Below are 18,550 nucleotides of genomic sequence, written 5' to 3'. Positions count from 1 at the left end.
AACCCATACCCTCATCCCCATACCCTCCAACCCATACCCTCATCCCCATACCCTCCAACCCATACCCTCATCCCCATACCCTCCAACCCATACCCCAGAGAAATAAAATCCCAAACTTGTTTGGGAGATCGCACAGGCAACTACATGGATGCATACATTTCTACCTTCTTTTGTTCAACCAGCATTTATTAAGTGCTTACTATATGCCATGCTTTAAGGAGAATATGAAGATAAAAAGGAATGGCCACTGCTCAGTAACAGTGGGTCTCAAGCTTTACTTTCCTGAGACACATGGATGGAAGGTGTTCTCACATGGACACTCCCCCGTGGTCTGGGTTCTAAGCAATTCCCAGCCGCTAACTGCCATGTCTCCTCTTCTTCCACCACTGAGAGGCCAGTAATGGTAACATGGCCAAAGGGATCATATTACATCTATTCTAGTATATATTTTTCAGTAAATAACTTTTAAACTTTAGTTACAAATATGACAAACCTCACAAGGATCAGGCCAGGCAGAGATGCCACATGCTGAAGTTGAAAAGTGCTGGAAGAGAGGAGCAGTTAGTCCCATAAACATAGCAATAAACGTCAGCCGAAGTGCCTGAACAAAAGAAGGGAAAAATGACCCTGACTAGAGGAGGTGGGGAGTCCCTACATGGTATAAACGGTTAATGTGCTCAGCTGTTATCCAAAAGGTTAGACGTTGGAGTCCACCCAGAGGCACCTTAGAAGAAAGGCCTGGTGATGTACTTCCCCCAAATCAGCCATTGAAAACCCTATGGGGTGGAATACAGACTTTCTGGAGCCATAGAGGATGGATGAACCCCTGAAACTATTGCCCTGAGATAATCTTTAAACCTTAAACCAAAAATATCCCCTGAAGTCTTCTTAAAACCAAACAATAGTTTAACTTAACTTGTAAAGAATGTCTGCCTTGAGCATTGTGCTCTTTTAAGATCTATCTGTATGGGATCAAATTGACAACAGCAACTCGAAAGATTAGATAGGAACCTTAAGGGGCAGTGAGTTTGTTAATGGGGGAGGAACACTTTGGAAAAGAAGGGTGAGAATGGTTGCACAACTCAAAGAATGTAATCAATATCACCACATTGTACACGTAGAAAGTGTTGTATTGGTGTCCGTTCTGCTATGTAGATTCTCAACAACAACAAAAATGAAATGAATTATTAAAAAAGGAAACCATGTAGAGCACATCTCTACTCTGACATGCATGGGGTCCCTATGAGTCAGAGTTGCCTCAACAGCAACTGAAAAGAGAAGGTAGGGGAGGGCTCAGAGGAAGTGACAGAAAGCAGGAATTTGAGAAGTAGAAAGAAGAAAAATGGAATCACAAGCCGAGGAGAAAGCATGTTCCCAGGATAAAGGAAGGGAAAGAGTACAGTGAGCAGCCAGGGGAGGGGACAAGGCAGCAAGGGGGAGCACTGGGGGAGAGCAGAAGGGCTGTGGATACAGAAAAGAGTGGAAGGTGTGCAGATGCGGTAGAGGGAGATGAAGAGTGTGTGGAAGCCATGGGAGAAAGGGTGTTGGAAAGGTGCTGATCTGGTGAGCTGGGTCCAAATTGTGGAGGGATTTGAATATTACACTATATAATTTGGGCCAAAGGGGATTTATCTCTATGCAGAAGTGAGCCACGGGAGGTTCTGCAGCAGAGTACATTCTCAGATGGGCTCCACATCACAGCTGATTTTCTGGAGCATCCAAGACCATGTCTGCACACTGAGTTGGAGGTTTTCAATGGAATGCCATAGAGCTCTACAGGGTTGCTATGAGTCAGAATCAACTCGATGGCACACAACAACAGCATAGGAGGCAGAGCAAATCCTGGATCGGTCACTTACTAGCTGGGTGATCTTGGACAGTTCTCTTAACTTCTATGTGTCTCACTTTTCTCATCTGTGAAATGGGACAACAATTCCTACATTATAGAGTTGTTGTGAGGAATAAAGGAGATGCAGTGGGTTAGGTGCCTAGGAGAGGGCCTGACATATAATAATGCTCAATATTAGGGAGAGTTAAGAGTAGATCAATGTCCTCATAAATGTCCACACTTATCAGGAGTTCACATATGGTTCAGGGCTCATTTCATCCTATGGATAACATCTTTTGCCCCCGGCAGTTAACATCTGTTCAGGGAGATTTCTCCATCTCCCCTGACATCAGCAGAGCCCCACGCCGAGTACAGAGGAAAAGGACATTTTCAGGAGCAGGGAGAATGTTATGTGCAGACACTGCTGACTGCAGCTTGATCTTGGGCCTCCAGGTCCACAGATGAGAACAGTGACCCTCAGCAGAAATACTAGTCAATTCATCTTCCCCTTTCTTCTATTCTACCTGTGGTCTCCACTCCACCCACTAAGATATCCCTTTGGATTTTGCCATCATCTTCATCCAAGGCCAGCCAGCGGTTAAGAGGGAAATCATATTTTTTTTTGTTTCGAATATCTTCAACGACAATCTGAGAAGGGGAAGAGAGAAAGGAATCTTGTTGAGTGTCATTGAGGGCACACCTGGTGATCGAATCCAATCCCTCCATCACTTGAGTGTCCTCTCAGAATACACACTCATGTTTATCACAAGGACGTACCTGTTAGCAGGAAAACCCCACAAAGCATTAAAAGTCATATAGGGATGACTGATACCTGCCTTCTATTTGAATGGTGGAGCCACTACTCCCCACTGCTGCTGCAGATAGTTCAAAATTGAAAGCAAGGATATGCTGAGCAAAATAAGACAATCACAAAAGGACAAATATTGTATGATCTCGCTAATATGAAATACCTAGAATAGGCAAGTGTACAGAGATCAGAATCTAGTAGTTTCTGCACTTTTAAAGCTGAGTGTGTGGGGACCACTGTGACACTGCCTTGGGGGGAAGGGGTAGAGGTTCTGCCAGGGAAATCCAGCCTTATCTGCACAGGAAGGAGGAACTATCCTCCATTTCTCTGCGTCTTTCATCTCCCAGGGTTGTGGCGAGGGGTTGGAGAGTCCTTGCCAAGCGTCTGAGCCAGGCTGCAATCTGCCTCATAGGCCCCTTCCTCTGACTCGCACGGAGTTGGGAAGGCGAGGAGATGAAGGAAAATGCTTAGTTTCTCAGATAAGCTGTCAATTCTGCTAGTAACTCAGCACTCTTGCCTGATACTGTTCACAGACTAATGAGCACCCAGGGTTTCAAGAGCAAGAAATACCCACCCTCAAAGCTTAAAGCCAAAAAACAAAACACACCAAACTCATTGCTCTTGAGTCAATTCCAACTCCTAGCGACCCTGTAGAACAGAGTAGAACTGCCCCATAGGGTTTCCAAGGAGCGGCTGGTGGATTCAAACTGCTGACCTTTTGGTTAGCAGCTGAGCTCCTAATCACTGTGCCACCAAGGCTCTAAAAAGCTAAAGAGATGTGATAAATAAAGGGTCTAGTATCAGCTTGGCACCTGATGAAAGTTCCCGACCAGAGTCGAGAAGTTAATCTGAGCGATCAATCAATTAAATAATTAAAAATAAGTATGTAAGTAAATTTGAACCCACCAGCCGCTCCACGGGAGAAGGATGTGGCAGTCTGCTTCTGTAAAGATTACAGCCTAGGAAACCCTACGAGACAGTTCTACTTGACGACACACAGCAACGACAGCATGTACCAGATAGAAAAGGCTCATTGTGTTCCAGAGAAAATAAAAGCAAAAACAACAGAAAGGAAGAAAGGAAGGGGAGAGAGGAGGAAGGAAGAAAAGAAGAATAAACGACGTTAGGTCCTACCCCTAGGTGCTGTCTGACAGATTTTTTAATAATAAATATAAAGAAAAAAATCCTGCAAACATCCTGGTAGAAAATAATAGATTACCCTGAAAGAAACAAAAGTCAGGTTGGCCTCAATATCAAATTTCAGAAGGCAACAGAACAATGTTTACAAAGTAGTAAAGGAAAAGTATCCTCACCCATAGATTTCACACCATGCCAAGCGGCCCTCCAAGTGTGAAGGTGACAGAAGGACATGTTCTGGCAGGGGAACCCACCTCTTTCATGAAGCCTCCCTAAGAGCACAGTAGGTGAGTGCGTCCCATGTGACCAGGAAGGAGCCTGAGCTCAAGAAGCCGGTAATTTACCCGAGGTGCGGAACTGCAGGACTGCACCCATGCCCTCAGGTGCCCTTTGCAGCTCTTTCCGCTAAGCCTGTGTTCTCATTCAGACTACCTGCTTTCCACAGTGAAGGAATTGGGCTTCAAGCTACCTTCTCTGTGCCCATGCTGGCTGAAGTCATAAAACCTGCCTGCCTCCTCTCTCTCCTCTACCCAGTTGAGTAAAAAACCACCTGAAGACAGGCTTATGTGTCAGGTATCTGGGATCTGGACTCCTGCCCCATGTCTTCTCAAATCAGATAGTCCTGGCACCCTCCTGGGTCTCTGTTCAACACCAAGGTGGTTATTCTTAGGGCCAGGCAAGCCTCCTCCTCTCCAAAGGAACATTGGCCATTCATCACCTCTTTGATTCAGAGCCCAGCCCCATCCCAAGCACTGGGACTTTCAGGCTAGTTATGGAGAGAAATGTGGCAGACACTCTAGGCTGCTCATTCAACACCCTTTCTCAATTATCTTCTCCCCCAGCCTACTTCTACTATAAAGACTGGAAAGCTAAGCACTTGATTTCCCAGTTTCCACTACAGCTAGGGTGACCACATGATACATTTCTGGCCAATGAAATGTAGGCAGAAGCTCAAGGGAGGGCTTTGCTTCTCTCAATGTAAGGCAAGCCTTCCCAGAAAAACGTCTTTATACTCTCTGGTCTTCCTCTCTCTTCTGCCTGGAACACAGATAAGATGTCTTCAGGTGCAGCAGCCAACATCTGATCAAGAGGTAGTAAGTTGGAGGATGAGAGAGCCACAGTGTTGAGAATGTTGGCAACGACAGAGGAGCGTCCATTTAAGCAATAAGACTGTTTAAAAACATTTTTTCAAGAATATCTTGCAAAATATATCACATATTAACCTTTTGTTATCATTCTGTGATGAAAAAAAAATATGCTGATGTCTTCGAGATCTAGGGAAATATATGCTAAGGGCTGGTTGCTCATTTTCTAAATGGCCTCACACTTCTTTGAATTTTAATATTCCTTCTGCTCTTTATATCTCTTCTGACTCCCCCTTACTCTTCTCAGTGAATCTACCTATTGCAGTACCTTAGCCCCATTTTAAGTTTCTGCTATAGGTTTAAAATTACAGGTAGTAAGTTTGCTATAGGGGATAGTAAGTACCATATTTTTACGAAAATAATGTGTGCCTTCTACCTTTGTTTGCCAACCATGTCTTCCCCCTCCCACCTGCGAGGTATTTTCCTAAGTGCAATATGCCAATTTTTTTAGCATGCTTACAAATACACCTCCTGGGGGGGACAGCAAGGTTGGTAAACAAACCTAGAAGACGCACGCTATTTGCGTAAAAATATGGTAAGCACTTGGGAGGAAGAGGTCCTAGTGGGCCAGAGTCAGGGAAACTTCATGGTGGAGCCTTGAAGGACGATTAGGCCCTGCCAGGTTGGGATGAGCAAACTGGACGTTCTAGGAAGATGACAACATGAGCAAAGTCTTACGGCTATGAGGAGGGCAACATGATTGTCCAAGGGGCTGAGATAGAAGAGTAAAGGCAGATAGGCCTAGGGAGAGAAGTTGGAGCTGAAACATAACTCTCTAAAGAGTCAGAATCGCCTCCTCCCAGGCCACAGGGCCCACAGACAGGCAGCTGAACCCACCTTGGACAGGAACCAGCCTGCCGACCCCCCCTTGTTGTTGTGGCCAATATTGATCTTCATCAGCTGCCCCAGATCTGGGGAATCCAGTATGAACTTGTCTTCAGCTCCCTTTTCAAAGTTGTCCTTTTCATTTTCCAACCTACGCTCTCCTGTATGCACAGACACACAAGAAAATTACAAATGAGATGAGCAGAGGATAAAGAAGCAACCCCAAGTCTTATTGGACCCCAACCACTGATAATGCCAGGGAAGGGGCTAATGCTTCTCCAATCATGCAACTTAAAAACCTCAGGCCGAAGGGCCAAGGTCCCTCTCCTGAGTCTATGGTCTTGTCCCGCAAGATACTTCTGGGATGCACCAGAATGTGACAGCAAACAAGGCCCTGCACACATGCTGCTACTCTTGTCTCTGTGTGTTTCCCCCAGATAAATGATGTTCTAGGTTATTATAGTGGCACAAACGGTTAAGCACTCAACTACTGACCAAAAGGTTGGCGGTTCAAACCTATCCAGAGGTACCTCGGAAGACAGGTCTGGCGATCTGCTTCCAAAAGGTCACAGCTTTGAAAACCCTATGGAGCAGTTCTACTCTGCACATATGGGGCTGCCGTGAGTTGGAATGGACTGGATGGCAACTAACAACAAGTAGCTGTTATATTTATGTTGCTAGGTGCCGTCGAGTTGGTTCCGACTCATGGTGACTCCACGTATAACAGAACAAAAGGTTGCCTGGTCGTGTGCCATCCTCACAACTGTACGTATGTTTGAGCCCGCTGTTGTTGCCACTGTGTCAATCCATCTCTTTGAGGGTCTTCCTCTTCTTCGCTCACCATCTACTTTACCAAGCATGATGTTCTTCTCTAGGGATTGGTCCCTCCTGATAACATGTCCAAAGTAAGCAAGACAAAATCTCGCTATCCTTTCTTCTAAGGAGCATTCTGGCTGTACTTCTTCTAAGACAGATTTGTTCGCTCTTCTGGTAGCCCCTGGTATATTCAGGATTCTTCATCAACACCATAATTTAAATGTATTGGTTCTTCTTCAGTCTTCCTTTTTCACTGTCTAGCTTTTGCATGCGTATGAGGTGATTGAAAACACTATGGTAGTAGTAGTATATAATGTGTGTTACCAGATTATTCACATTATAATTTCTTCCTCAATTAATTACTTGAAAATGTGCTTTCGAATTTCTAAATGGTGAGGGGGAGGTTAGGGTTTCTTCTAATATCATTGGCTTATGATTTAAAAGGTTGTCGGTATGTTATTGATTCATTTGAGCTTGTTAAGGCTGCCTTGTGACCTAGTATGTAGTCAATTTTTACTAACTTTCCATCATATACTTGAAAAGAATGTGTATTCTCTGCCAGCTGGATGTAGGAATCTATATACTTCCATTAGATCAAGCTTATTAACTGTGGAGTTAAAATCTTCTACTCCCATACTAAATTTTTGTCCATTTGACTTATCAATTATTGAGAATGTTGTATTAAAATCTCCCACTATGATTATGTATTTGTCAAGTTTCTCCCAAGAATTCTGTTCTTTTTTGTTTCACATATTTTAGGACTACATTGTTAGATGTATACAAGTTCAGAATTGTTATATCTTCCAGGTTAATTGTTGTTCCTTTTGTCGTTGTGTAATGTACTTTTATTTCTAATAAAGTTTTTGCCTTTAAGTTTAATTTGACAGATAGTAATATAGCTATGCCAGCTTCTTTCTTGATGTTGGTATTTTCCTGGTATACTTTATTCCATCCTGTTTATTATTAGCCATTTTGTATCACATTTTTAAGCTGGGTTTTATTTCTTTTCATTTAATATGATAACATCTATCTTTTAACTGATGAGTTTAGTTTATTTCTATTTATTGTGATTATTGACATATTATAATTTATTTCTGTTGTTCTTACTTTTTGCTATTTACCATGCATTTTCTTTACTTCTCTTTCCTTATTTCCTGCCTTTTATTGGATTTTTTTTCTTTATTCCCTTTTATTCCTCTACTGGTTTAGAAGTTATATGTTTCCAATTTGGGTGATTACTTTCACAATTTTAATATGCATAATTGGCTTATTAAAGTCTAAAGTTAATGAATATCTCTACTGTCCTGGGAGTGTATGTTGTGGGGGGGGTGGGCTGGGACCAAGGACCTTAGAAAGTTTTAACTCTCATTATCCACTTTCCTTCTCAAAGATTATTGTTATCTAGTGTCAGGGGGCCATCTTGAAATTAATCATTATTATTAATTTTTATAATCAATGCTTACTTAGATTTGTCACAGTTATCTTTTTTTTTTTTTCCTTTCTTTTTGCTCACCTTTGTTTCTTACAATTCACTCCTTTCTTCTGGGTACAATTCTCGTTTTCTTAAAGTATATAATTTAGTGGTTGTTTAAGCATGGGTCTATTTGGTAAACCCTATTTCTCTTTGCATGGAAATGCATTGATTTTTCCCTTGCTCTGGAATGATAACCTAGCTGCGTATAGAATTCTAGGTAGATACATAGTCTTGTTCAGGACGTTGACGATATTATTGATGGACTCATGGCCTCTATAAGCTGATGATAGAAATCTGCTAATGTCTTAGACTGGGTTCTCCAGAGAAGAAAAACCGATGAAGCGTGTTTATATATATGTATAGAGAGAGATTTATATCAAGGAAATGACTCATGCAGTTGTAGAGGCTGGCAAGTCCCAAGTTCTTGGGTCAAGCAACAGGCTGGAGGCTCCTCCTGACTCACGTGGCTGCAGGGGTAACAAGCCCAAAATCGGCAGGTAAGATGGCAGGCTACTGGCTCAAATCTCAAGAACTGGAGGTCACATGATGAATGCAGGATTCAGAGCAGAGTAAAAGTCAGCAAAGTTTGCCAGAAAGTCCATATATATTGGATAAAGGCCACACCCCCAAGGAAATTCCCTTTCAACTGACTGGCTGCTCATAGTAGATCTCATCATAGAAGTGATTTCATCATTACATAGCTGCCAAACTATATCATAACTGCCGAACCACTGAGAATAATGGCCCAGCCAAGTTGACACACAGCCTTAACCATCACAGCTATCACTCTAATTATTATTTTTAAAGAAGGTAATCTGCCAAATATGGGTACTTAAAAAGATTTTTTTGTTTGCCTTTGGTTTCACCACAATTTATCTAAATAAAGATTTATTTTTATTCATCCTGTTCAATGGCATATTTTGCTTCTTCAATCTGAGGATTCATACCTTTGGTCAATTCTGAAAAAGATTCAGCCATTATCTCTTTGAATATTTCCTCTCGCCTATTCTCCATATTTTCTGTTTCAGGAACTTCTGTTCAACATCTATTCATACCTTTGGTCAATTCTGAAAAAGATTCAGCCATTATCTCTTTGAATATTTCCTCTCGCCTATTCTCCATATTTTCTGTTTCAGCAACTTCTGTTCAACATCTGTCGGAACTTCTGATTCTCTCCTCCATGTCTCATAACCTCTCATTTGTATTTTCCCACCTTTTACCTCTTTGTGCTACATCTGAGTAATTTGCTTATATTTATCTCACGGTTTATTAGTTCTCTATTTAATTGTTTCTAGTTCTGCTGTTCATCTATTAAGTATTTATCTTTACTAACTGTATTTTTCATTTCCTGTAATTCTGTTCGTTTGTTTGTTTTCCCAAATTCACTATATTTTCCACTGTGCCTTATTTTCTTCAAAAGTTTCTTTCATGTCTTTCGTCAGTTTAAATATACTTACAGCCTTTCTCAGATTACTCCATTCAGGAATACTGAAATTCTGGGGGATTTAATCTTATTGTTTGTTGTGTATACTGGTGCTTGGTCATGGTGTATTAAGTCTTTGCCTGTTTTGTAGTTTTAGAAGGTGAACTCATCTCCAGTACTTTACCTGTGGGAATCTCATGTACATCATGTAAGATGTAGTCTTGCAAATGCTTCTGCCAAGCAACCAAGGGAACCAGTCTCTGTATGGGGGTTTCCAAATCACACTTGTAGTGTAAAATCAGACTTCAGGCTTACATGTGGTGTAGGCTCAAGGCATCAATTTTCAATATATCTTTTTTAATCTAGAGACCTTGCAGAGATTAGTTTACTATAGTAAAGAGCATATTTTTCCTGCTTTATCTTTTCATTGAATATGTAGCCCTCAGGGTTCCTGGCTTTATTCCAGATTCTAATTATGAATCTCCTGCCTCATGCAGGGCCAGAGCTTCATCGTCTGACCCCAAATGGGTATGAAAACCCATCCTCTAAATCACTGGGCATGAAAGTTCCTCTTTCCAAGAGCCACGGCATCAATTCAGAGTTTTTATTTCCCTCTTCATTTATGGCACCTAGGGATTTCTCTTTCTTTCTTAGAAGATCAACAATGCATTTTGAATTCTTTAATATATTGTGTACAAAATTCATAGGCGTCTGTAGCTTTTCTGACTCCTATGTCAGTCCACTAAATTGGTAGAAACAGGAGAAAATCTTCTTTCTCAGTTCTGCAGGCCTAAACTTCCGCTCAATAGCTGCAGCTCTGTCTGTGCCCTCAGTTCCTGCCTCACCTGTGAGGTCAAGTTTAATTCTATCCTCAGCCCCATTCTGACCTGCCCCAAAGCACTGCATTGAATCTGGCCTTGTGCAGCCACTTCTGAAAATATAACTCAAGATGGGCGTGGAGCTGGGGAAGATGAAGAGAGTAAGTGAGAATGAGTTCCCTGGGGTTGTAGAGCCTAGGTCTGTTCACAGTCTAGGAATGCGGACAATTTTAATCAACCCCCAAACCAAGCATACCTTATTTGGAAAACACATCACACACATATGTTTACAACACAAAATGAGTACCCTAATGCCCAGGACAGGCTATGACAAACCACATCAAAGAAGAGGAGAGATGCTCAACAGAAGGGTCCCCAAGGTGACTTCCTCCTCCGATGATTTCATCAGGCTCAACATAGTCTTTCCTTTTCTGCTGCCCCTTTCAGGTCCAAAACACTGACTTTTTTCATGAGCTTGAGCCGCTTACCAGACCCTCTCATCTCTGCATGGATTGCAGGAAACAACTCTTCTAAGAAACAGTGCTGGGCATGGCTTGTGGAGAAAGGATTTTAAACCCATTACCTGTATCTCCATACTCTCCAAAGATATTGATGAAGACGTCAGCATCTGTCCCTGCACCAATTACTTCACCAGTGTACACCTTGACTTCATACTTGTTACCTGGGAATGAGGACAGAGGAAACCTCAGCTCATTAAGGATCCTGAGGAGAGAACAATGGATGTCCCAAAGTAGCTACCACACTGTCCACTCTTCCTTCCAGTAATGCATGAATTTATCACCACTACTGTCCTGGTGGTGCAGTGGTTAAGAGCTTGCCTGCCAACCAAAAGGTCAACAGTTCAAAGCCACCAGCCTCTCCTTGGAAACCCTATCGGGCAGTTCTATTCTGTCCTATAGGGTCACTATAAGTTGGAATCCACTTGACAGCAATGGGTTTGGTTTGTTTTTTTTACTGTCAATAACAGAGCAAGAAACCAGTCACCTGACACTAGCTCCAAATGGTCATTGTTAAACTGTATGTCTGGCATAAATCACAGGTAGAGGGGACTTTCTGTTTTCATCTACTAACGTGTTGCCTTGGGATACATGAATCAGCCCACATCCAAGGTGCCACCCTGAACCAACCCACCAGCTTATTTCCCAGGCATTACTGAAATAGCCTCTGAATTCCCTGCATCTACTCTGCCCTCTCCGATCCATTCTCCACGCTGCAGCCACAGTGTAGAAATTCACTGGGAAAATTGGATTCTGCAGATGAAAATCAAATTTATATGTAAATTGTCAAGGCCATAACCAATGCAAAAACTAGAGGCATTGATAATGGCCAGCAAATATATGCTTAGTGGTTACGTCTTCTTTAAAAGACCTGCACATGCTTCCTGTATCTTTGCTCCAATCATTGAGCAGAAGTTCATTCTCTGTAGCTCCCAAATGCCTCAGTCTTGGCTGTGGCCTCCAGTGGGAAGGGGCTCAATGTCAACTTGACAACACGTTGAGCCCTGCCCAGCTCTCCCCATGTGGAGCCTGCCTTAGAGAGGGGAAAAAAGGGCAGGCGTTGGTATGTGTGGTCAGGGAAGGGAGACTTTTCCGGATTTTGGGGAGGACGCCAACAACTCTGGTGTAGTGGTTAAGAGCTTGGCTGCTAACCAAAGGTCAGCAGTTCAAATCCACCAGCCGCTCCTTGGAAACCCTATGAGGCAGTTCTACTCTGTCCTATAGAGTCGCTATGATGTGACAGCAGTGGGTTTGGTTTGGTTTGGCCTGGCCAACAACTCCAAGGGCTAAGACAACCCTCCCTACGTACAGTAGCTTTCTTTCTTTCTTTTTTTTTTTTTTTATGTAGCAGGATTCTTTTTTATAGATTTCTATGCCCAATATGTGAAACTGTTAAAAATTAGATTTGGATAGCCAGAGTCCCAGCTCCCCTGCCCACCTCCAGTTTTGCGATCTTAGGTGTTGTGCCTTCAGCTCATAGCCTGGCTGAGAGTGAGCAAGAAGCTGGGATGGGAAGAGAGGGGAAGGTCAAGTTGGGGAGAGGGTAGCAAAGAGTTTATTCTCCTTCTTGAGCAAGCGCAGGAGAAACAGGGTCTGGGGATGAATTATGAGAATTGTTGCCCAAGCCACCTCTAGACTGGTTTGCAGTTTACCCGCTTGGTGTATTATCTGTTATGAAAATCTCTCTAGAACGGGTGTCCCTCTGTCCTTTCAGCAAAGTGGTGCAAGAAGTGCATGACTACCAGCTGAAAGGTTGGCCGAGGCGCCACCCAGAGGAGCCTTGAAAGACAGGCCTGGCAATCTGCTTCCAAAAGGTCACAGCCTTAAAAATCCTATGGAGTGCAGTTCTACTCTGCACACGTGGGGTCACCGTGAGTCGGAATCAATTCCACGACAACTAAAAACGGCAATGCTATTGGCCCATATGGTGCCTTTGTGCAAATTTTAAAAAAGGAATCCCCCTCCCCCGTGAGAGTATGGCCCCCGGACACCCTTTTAACTCAGTACCGAAGTCATTCCCAAAGTTCACCCTTCAGCGAAAGATTAGACAGATCTATAAAACAAAAGGAGCCCTGGTGGCGCAGTGGTTAAGAGCTCAGGCTGCTAACCAAGAGGTCAGCAGTTTGAATCCACCAGCTGCTCCTTGGAAACCCTATGGGGCAGTTCTACTCTGTCCTATAGGGTCATTATGAATCAGATATGCTTGACAGCAATGGGTTTTTATAAAACAAACAATAACACACGTGAGGAATGTGCTTCGTAGTTAATCATGTATATGAGACTAAATGGGCACACCAGCCCAAAAGCAAAGACGAGAAGGCAGGAAGGGACAGGAGAACTGGAAACATGGAAACTAGGAACCCAGGGTGGACAAAGGGAAAGTGTTGACACATTGCAGGGTTGGCAGCCAATGTCACAAAACAATTTGTGTATTAATTGTTTAATGAGAAACTAATTTGCTCTGTAAACTTTCACCTAAAGCACGCACGCACACACGCCAAAAGGAATCCCTTCCTCAAAACAAAGCCCGGGTGGCACAGTGGTTAAGAGCTCAGCTGCTAACCAAAAGGCTGGCAGTTCAAATTCACCAGCTGCTCCTTGGAAACCCTATGGGGCAGTTCTAGTCTGTCCTATAGGGTCGCTATGAGTCAGAATCTATTTGATGGCAACAGGTTTTCGGTTCTTCAAGACACTTTACTGCCCTCTGTTGGATACTTGTCATAAATACACAAATCCACAATGATGGGAAAGGTATGTATCTCCTTACATACTCACACTTGTGCAGTGCAGAGCCTGCACATCTGAACCCAGCAACCCTACCCTGAAGGCAGTGGCCTCTCTCTAGTAAAGGTCAGTGTGACTTCAGAAAGGCCAAATTCATTTGAGCATTGTCCCAAACAATATACAATGAGGGATATAGCCCAGCCTATAAGCTAACCACCTGGTGCCTTCCAGCGTCACACAGAATTGAGCTGGGTCCCTGCACAGACGGCCTGCCTCAAGGCCACAGCTGAGGGCTGTCTGTGTCCTTTTTGCCCTGCCCAGCGGATACACAAGGCCAGCCTTGCGCTTTCTTCCCTCTGCAGACTCCATGGCAGAAGCACAAGGATCCAAACAGAAGCATAAGGCTCCAAACAGGAAATCTGTCCCCGCAGGCCATCCGGAAGCCGCCTGAGTGGGCTTCCAGAAAAGGCAGGCACTCGCAGCCCCTCCCTCCCTGCGCCAGGTGCACCGGCTGCCCCCGCGGCCTCTCCTGCTCTCTGGAACAGTCGGCACACAGCAGCGGCAGAACACAGCTCCAGAGAGCCACCCTAGGCTGCGGGGGGAGGCACAGCCACGAGCGGGCTGGAGTGAGCCCCAAATCCTGGTGCCACGTGCATAGCTGAGCTGGCTGAGCTGCTCATCGTGTTCTGAGGACAGAAGCCGAGCATATGCACTGTAACCGAGCCTGTCTCACTTGCCGCGTGAAAGGGGACCATCCCACACCCAACGTGTTTGAGCCTCTGAGACGCTCACGTGGTTCCGGCTTTTTTTAGGAAACAGAATCATGAATGAACCGATGGAAGGCGATTCATCCCCTTGCCTCATCCCTTCCCAAATCCTGTTTCATTAGAACAGGGCTTTGTTTATTTTAGCAGCTGAGGGGTGGGGGGAGGGGTTGGAAGGAGGATGGTTGGGCTTGACGTACCCCATCCCCAACTGAATCCCTGATGGCTCACACCCTGACACCCCTCACTTCCGCTCTCTAAGAGCCAAGACCGTCTACGTGAGACGTCACAGGCGCTGCGGAGGAGGAGAGAAATTCAGCGGGGCTGCCCTGGGGGTGGGTGAAGAGGGAGAATGTTCTCTCCCAGCCAGGGAAGGCTCCTTAATGACTCAAGGAGGGGCGGTGAGGCATACCAGGTCCTGAACTGTGTTCCTCCCTAAGGATATATTGAAGTCCTAACTCCTAGGAACTCAGAACGTAGTCTTATTTGGAGATAGAGTCATTGCAGCTGTAATTAGTTAAGTCAACATGCGTCATACAGGAGTAGGGTTGGCCCTGATCTCCTTGTGACTGGTACGCCTACAAGAAGAGACTCAGACAGATGTAGAAGGAAGACAGCCATGTGAAGACAGAGGCAGAGATCTGAGTGAGGCTGCCGCCAGCCAAGGAGCACCTGGGACCACCAGAAACTAGAAGAGGAAAGAAAGGCTTCTCCCTCCTAGAGCCCTCTAAGAGAGTGTGGCCCTGCTGACACCTTGATTTCAGACTTGTGGCCTCCAGAACTGTGAGAGAATGAACTTCTCTTGTTTAAGCCACCCAGTTAGTGGTACAGTGAAACCTGTGAGAGCCGGAACTCAACGGGACAGCCTTGTTTTTCCGGGTCTCGGAAGTTTTCCGCCTTTGACAGGGTACAGTCTTAACACTTTTCTCTCACTCTCTATTAGTGGGAAATGTTTGCGTTTTCCTTCTCTGAGAGGTTTCCACCTTACACAGTTGCCGGCTCCCACAGGAACTTTGTTATGGCGGTGTTAGGAAACTAATACAGCCACAGATCAATGAATGCCCACCCAGGCCAAGGACTCTGGAGTTCTCCCTCCCCCCAGGCTGCCCAGAAGCTTTCCTCTGCCTACCCTCGGGTCCAGAAGCCCATTGCTGCCCATCCAGGCTCTTGTGACCATCTGCTCCTCCTTGCCCCCAATCTCTCCCACCTCATATGTCCCACCCACCCTTTCATCACCTCCTTACTCAAGACCCTCCCACAGGTCTCCATGGCCTCTGAAAACCAAAAAACCAAACCCATGGCCGTCAATTCGATTCCAACTCATAGCGACCCTATAGGACAGAGTAGAACTGCCTCATAGGGTTTCCAAGGCTGTAAATCTTTACAGAAGAAGACTGCCACATCTTTCTCCCCAGGAGTGGCTGGTGGGTTTGAACCGCCAACCTTTCAGTGAGCAGCTGAGCGCTTTAACCACTGCGTCTCCAGGGCTCCTTTCATACACTCCTAACTTTTGGGACACACACACAAGACTTGGGCAACCGACTGATTTAGAAAATAATATTGGAATAATTATTCCCTGTCCTTGAGCATAGACTATGTGACCCAGCTGGAATTGGTCTCACAAGGGCTCACAAGGACTCACAAGGACACATCAACTGGGCCCTGAGGTATAAAGACAATAGCTAAGATAATCTTGGAAAATATCTTTTAGGGAACCTTACACATAAACCATTCAAACAGAACACAAAAGCCTTTCCACTCTTCTCTTTTTCCATTAGCATTTAGAGAATAGAAAATTTGTTGGACCAATGAAGACTCTCCTGACTGTCGTTACTGAAACCTGTACCAATGATTATTAAGAAAGACAATTCAAAATGTGGGATCACAGTTTCTAGCCAATCTGTGAAAAGGTAAATCTTTCAGTGCTTTTGCCCATTTGTCATGTTAGTGTATGCCGATGACTCTGTAACGGTTCCTTGGACTCGGGTAGACATGGCTGTGGCAGCATGCTTGTCCGTTCTCCCACTTCTGTCTGTTCTGTAATTTCCTTGGATTTGGGCAGATATGGCTCTAGCAGCATGTTGTCCGTTTTCCTACTTTTGCCTTTGAACATATGCTGAATGAAACTTTCTTTTTGCTTTACTAAACTTTGTGATTTTTTTTCCTGCAACAAGACCCCAGGCCCTCTTTTCCTGCTTTCCTCCTACAACTCCCTTTATCTCTCCAGCTCTCAAAACCTCTCTGACCGTGTCTGCTTTCCCTAGAAGGCCCTCAACCTCCCTGTCCTCACAGACACACCCATCTATCAAAATAATAATAAGAGCATCTAATGCTTACTGAGGACCTACTATGGGCCAGCCACAACTATTATCTCATTTAATCCTCAGAGTGATGGACCCTATTGTTATTATTGTCACCATTTTACTGATGGGGCGATGGAAGCAGGAGGTTAAGGAACTTGACCAAGTTCACATAGTTAAAAAGGATGAAGCCCAAGTTCAAACTCAAGGGCCCTGAACAAGAAGCCTCTTTTAATTGCTGTCGCACGCATCCTGCCAGGTCTAGCTTAAACCCCAGCTTCTGTCAGAACTACTGCCACCTCCCAATCCTGCCGTGCTTTCTCTAGAACTCCTGGTGTCTGTACTGTTTATTTGTCAGTTAACATGTGCTTGAACATAGCCATGGATTTGACTTCAGCTGAGCCTGCTCATGCAATGTCATTAAAACGTCACTTAGTCATGGAGTCTCTGAGTGGTGGAAATGGTTAATGCACTCAGCTACTAACTGAAAGGTTGGTGGTTTGAATCCACCTGAGGCACCTCAGAAGAAAAGCCCTGCAATCTACTTCCAAAAAATCAGCCATTAAAAACCCTACAGAGCACAGTTCTACTCTGACACACATGGGTTTGCTATGAGTTGGGATCAACTCAATAGCGACTGGTAAACTGGTAGTCGTTCATAGTTGCTCATGGATTGTAATCAAGAAAAAACCCTACTACCCCATTCATCACCCCCAGATAAATATAAAGCTAGTTTATTTTTCTAAGAAACTGTTCAGTGTAAGCCTGATGTTATCAGGTGTTGAAACGTAGTATGGAGGAGATAGGCTTTCACTTCTTTCAGCTCATCTTCAGCCCACCCCCTCCAATTCATTGCCAGGCCCTGCATAGCTGTGTCCACATGCCCCTCAGTCACTCGTCTGCCTTGTTCTCCAATCTTGCTGCTTTCCATGAGAGCCTTACCATTCAACTGGGCACTGAAATGACTTTGGCTCCATTCTTCCCTTTTAACCCAGACTCCGCTCCGCTGCTAGAGTTTATCTTCCCATAGTGCAGAAAGGGTTAGCAAGGGCTGGGAAAACCAGCACTTCTCACGTGCTGCTGGAAGAACTAGAACTTCAGACAACCTTTCTGGGGGACAGGTGGGTAGTATGCGTCAAAAGCCTTAACATTTTGCAAACTCCTTGAACCAACAATTCAATCCCTGTGCATAACAATTAGTTTATACTAAGGAAATAATTGTGTTTATAGATTAGCTACAAGGATGTCTATCACAGCATTACCAATAATAAAAAATTGGAAACAACCTAAAAATATCCAAAATAGAGGACTGTTTCGGTAATTATTTATCCATTCATGGAATACTATACCAAAAAAAGAAAGGAAAAAAACCGTTGTCATTGAGTCAATTCTGACTCATAGCGACCTTGTAGGACAGAGTAGAACTGCCCCACAGTGTTTCCAAGGAGCAGCTGGTGGATTCGAACTGCTGACCTTTTCGTTAGGAGCAGAACTCTTAACCACTACATTACCAGGGCTCTGGAATACTATGCAGCTATTGAAAATAATGATTTAGAAGATTATTCAATGGTATAGTATTGAGTGAAAATACCTGCTTACAAAATTGAGTATAAAACAGTATCATTTTTATAATAAATATGTAGTGTTTAATACATACATGTGTCATAAATAAATAAATAACAGTAAGGAAATTTACCATAATATTACCAGGGAAGTCTCCAGGGTAATACTACACAGTGATTAAGTTCAAGGCTCTGGGTTTAATCCTGGCTTTATCACTTACAAGCAAATTATGTAATCTCTCTGTGCTTCAGTTTCTTTCATCTGTAAAATATAGATAATAATAGTACATCCCTGAATGCTAGGAGCCCTAATACATGGCATAAACAGAATACAAACAATAAGTAACAATGCACAAGCACCAGAAGAGAGACTAGATAACTGGGAGCTCCTAAAAATCAAACACTTAT

General features: G+C 43.9%; 1 protein-coding gene across 1 annotated transcript in view; it reads right to left on the bottom strand.

Annotated features, from left to right (window-relative positions):
• LOXHD1 (lipoxygenase homology PLAT domains 1) overlaps window positions 1–18,550 on the bottom strand; it is a 167,540-nt gene that overhangs the window by 110,033 nt on the left and 38,957 nt on the right. Inside the window, exons 5-7 of the mRNA XM_004380881.1 lie at window positions 10,858–10,956; window positions 5,756–5,904; window positions 2,353–2,476 (exon numbers count right to left, since the gene is read on the bottom strand). Of these exons, the coding sequence (XP_004380938.1) occupies window positions 2,353–2,476; window positions 5,756–5,904; window positions 10,858–10,956 (372 nt within the window). The remainder of the gene's footprint in view (window positions 1–2,352; window positions 2,477–5,755; window positions 5,905–10,857; window positions 10,957–18,550) is intronic.

The sequence above is a fragment of the Trichechus manatus genome, unplaced genomic scaffold (assembly GCF_000243295.1).
Source record: "Trichechus manatus latirostris isolate Lorelei unplaced genomic scaffold, TriManLat1.0 scaffold00078, whole genome shotgun sequence".
In the NCBI taxonomy this organism is placed as follows: domain Eukaryota; kingdom Metazoa; phylum Chordata; class Mammalia; order Sirenia; family Trichechidae; genus Trichechus; species Trichechus manatus.
This window is presented reverse-complemented; position numbering and strand designations above follow the sequence as displayed.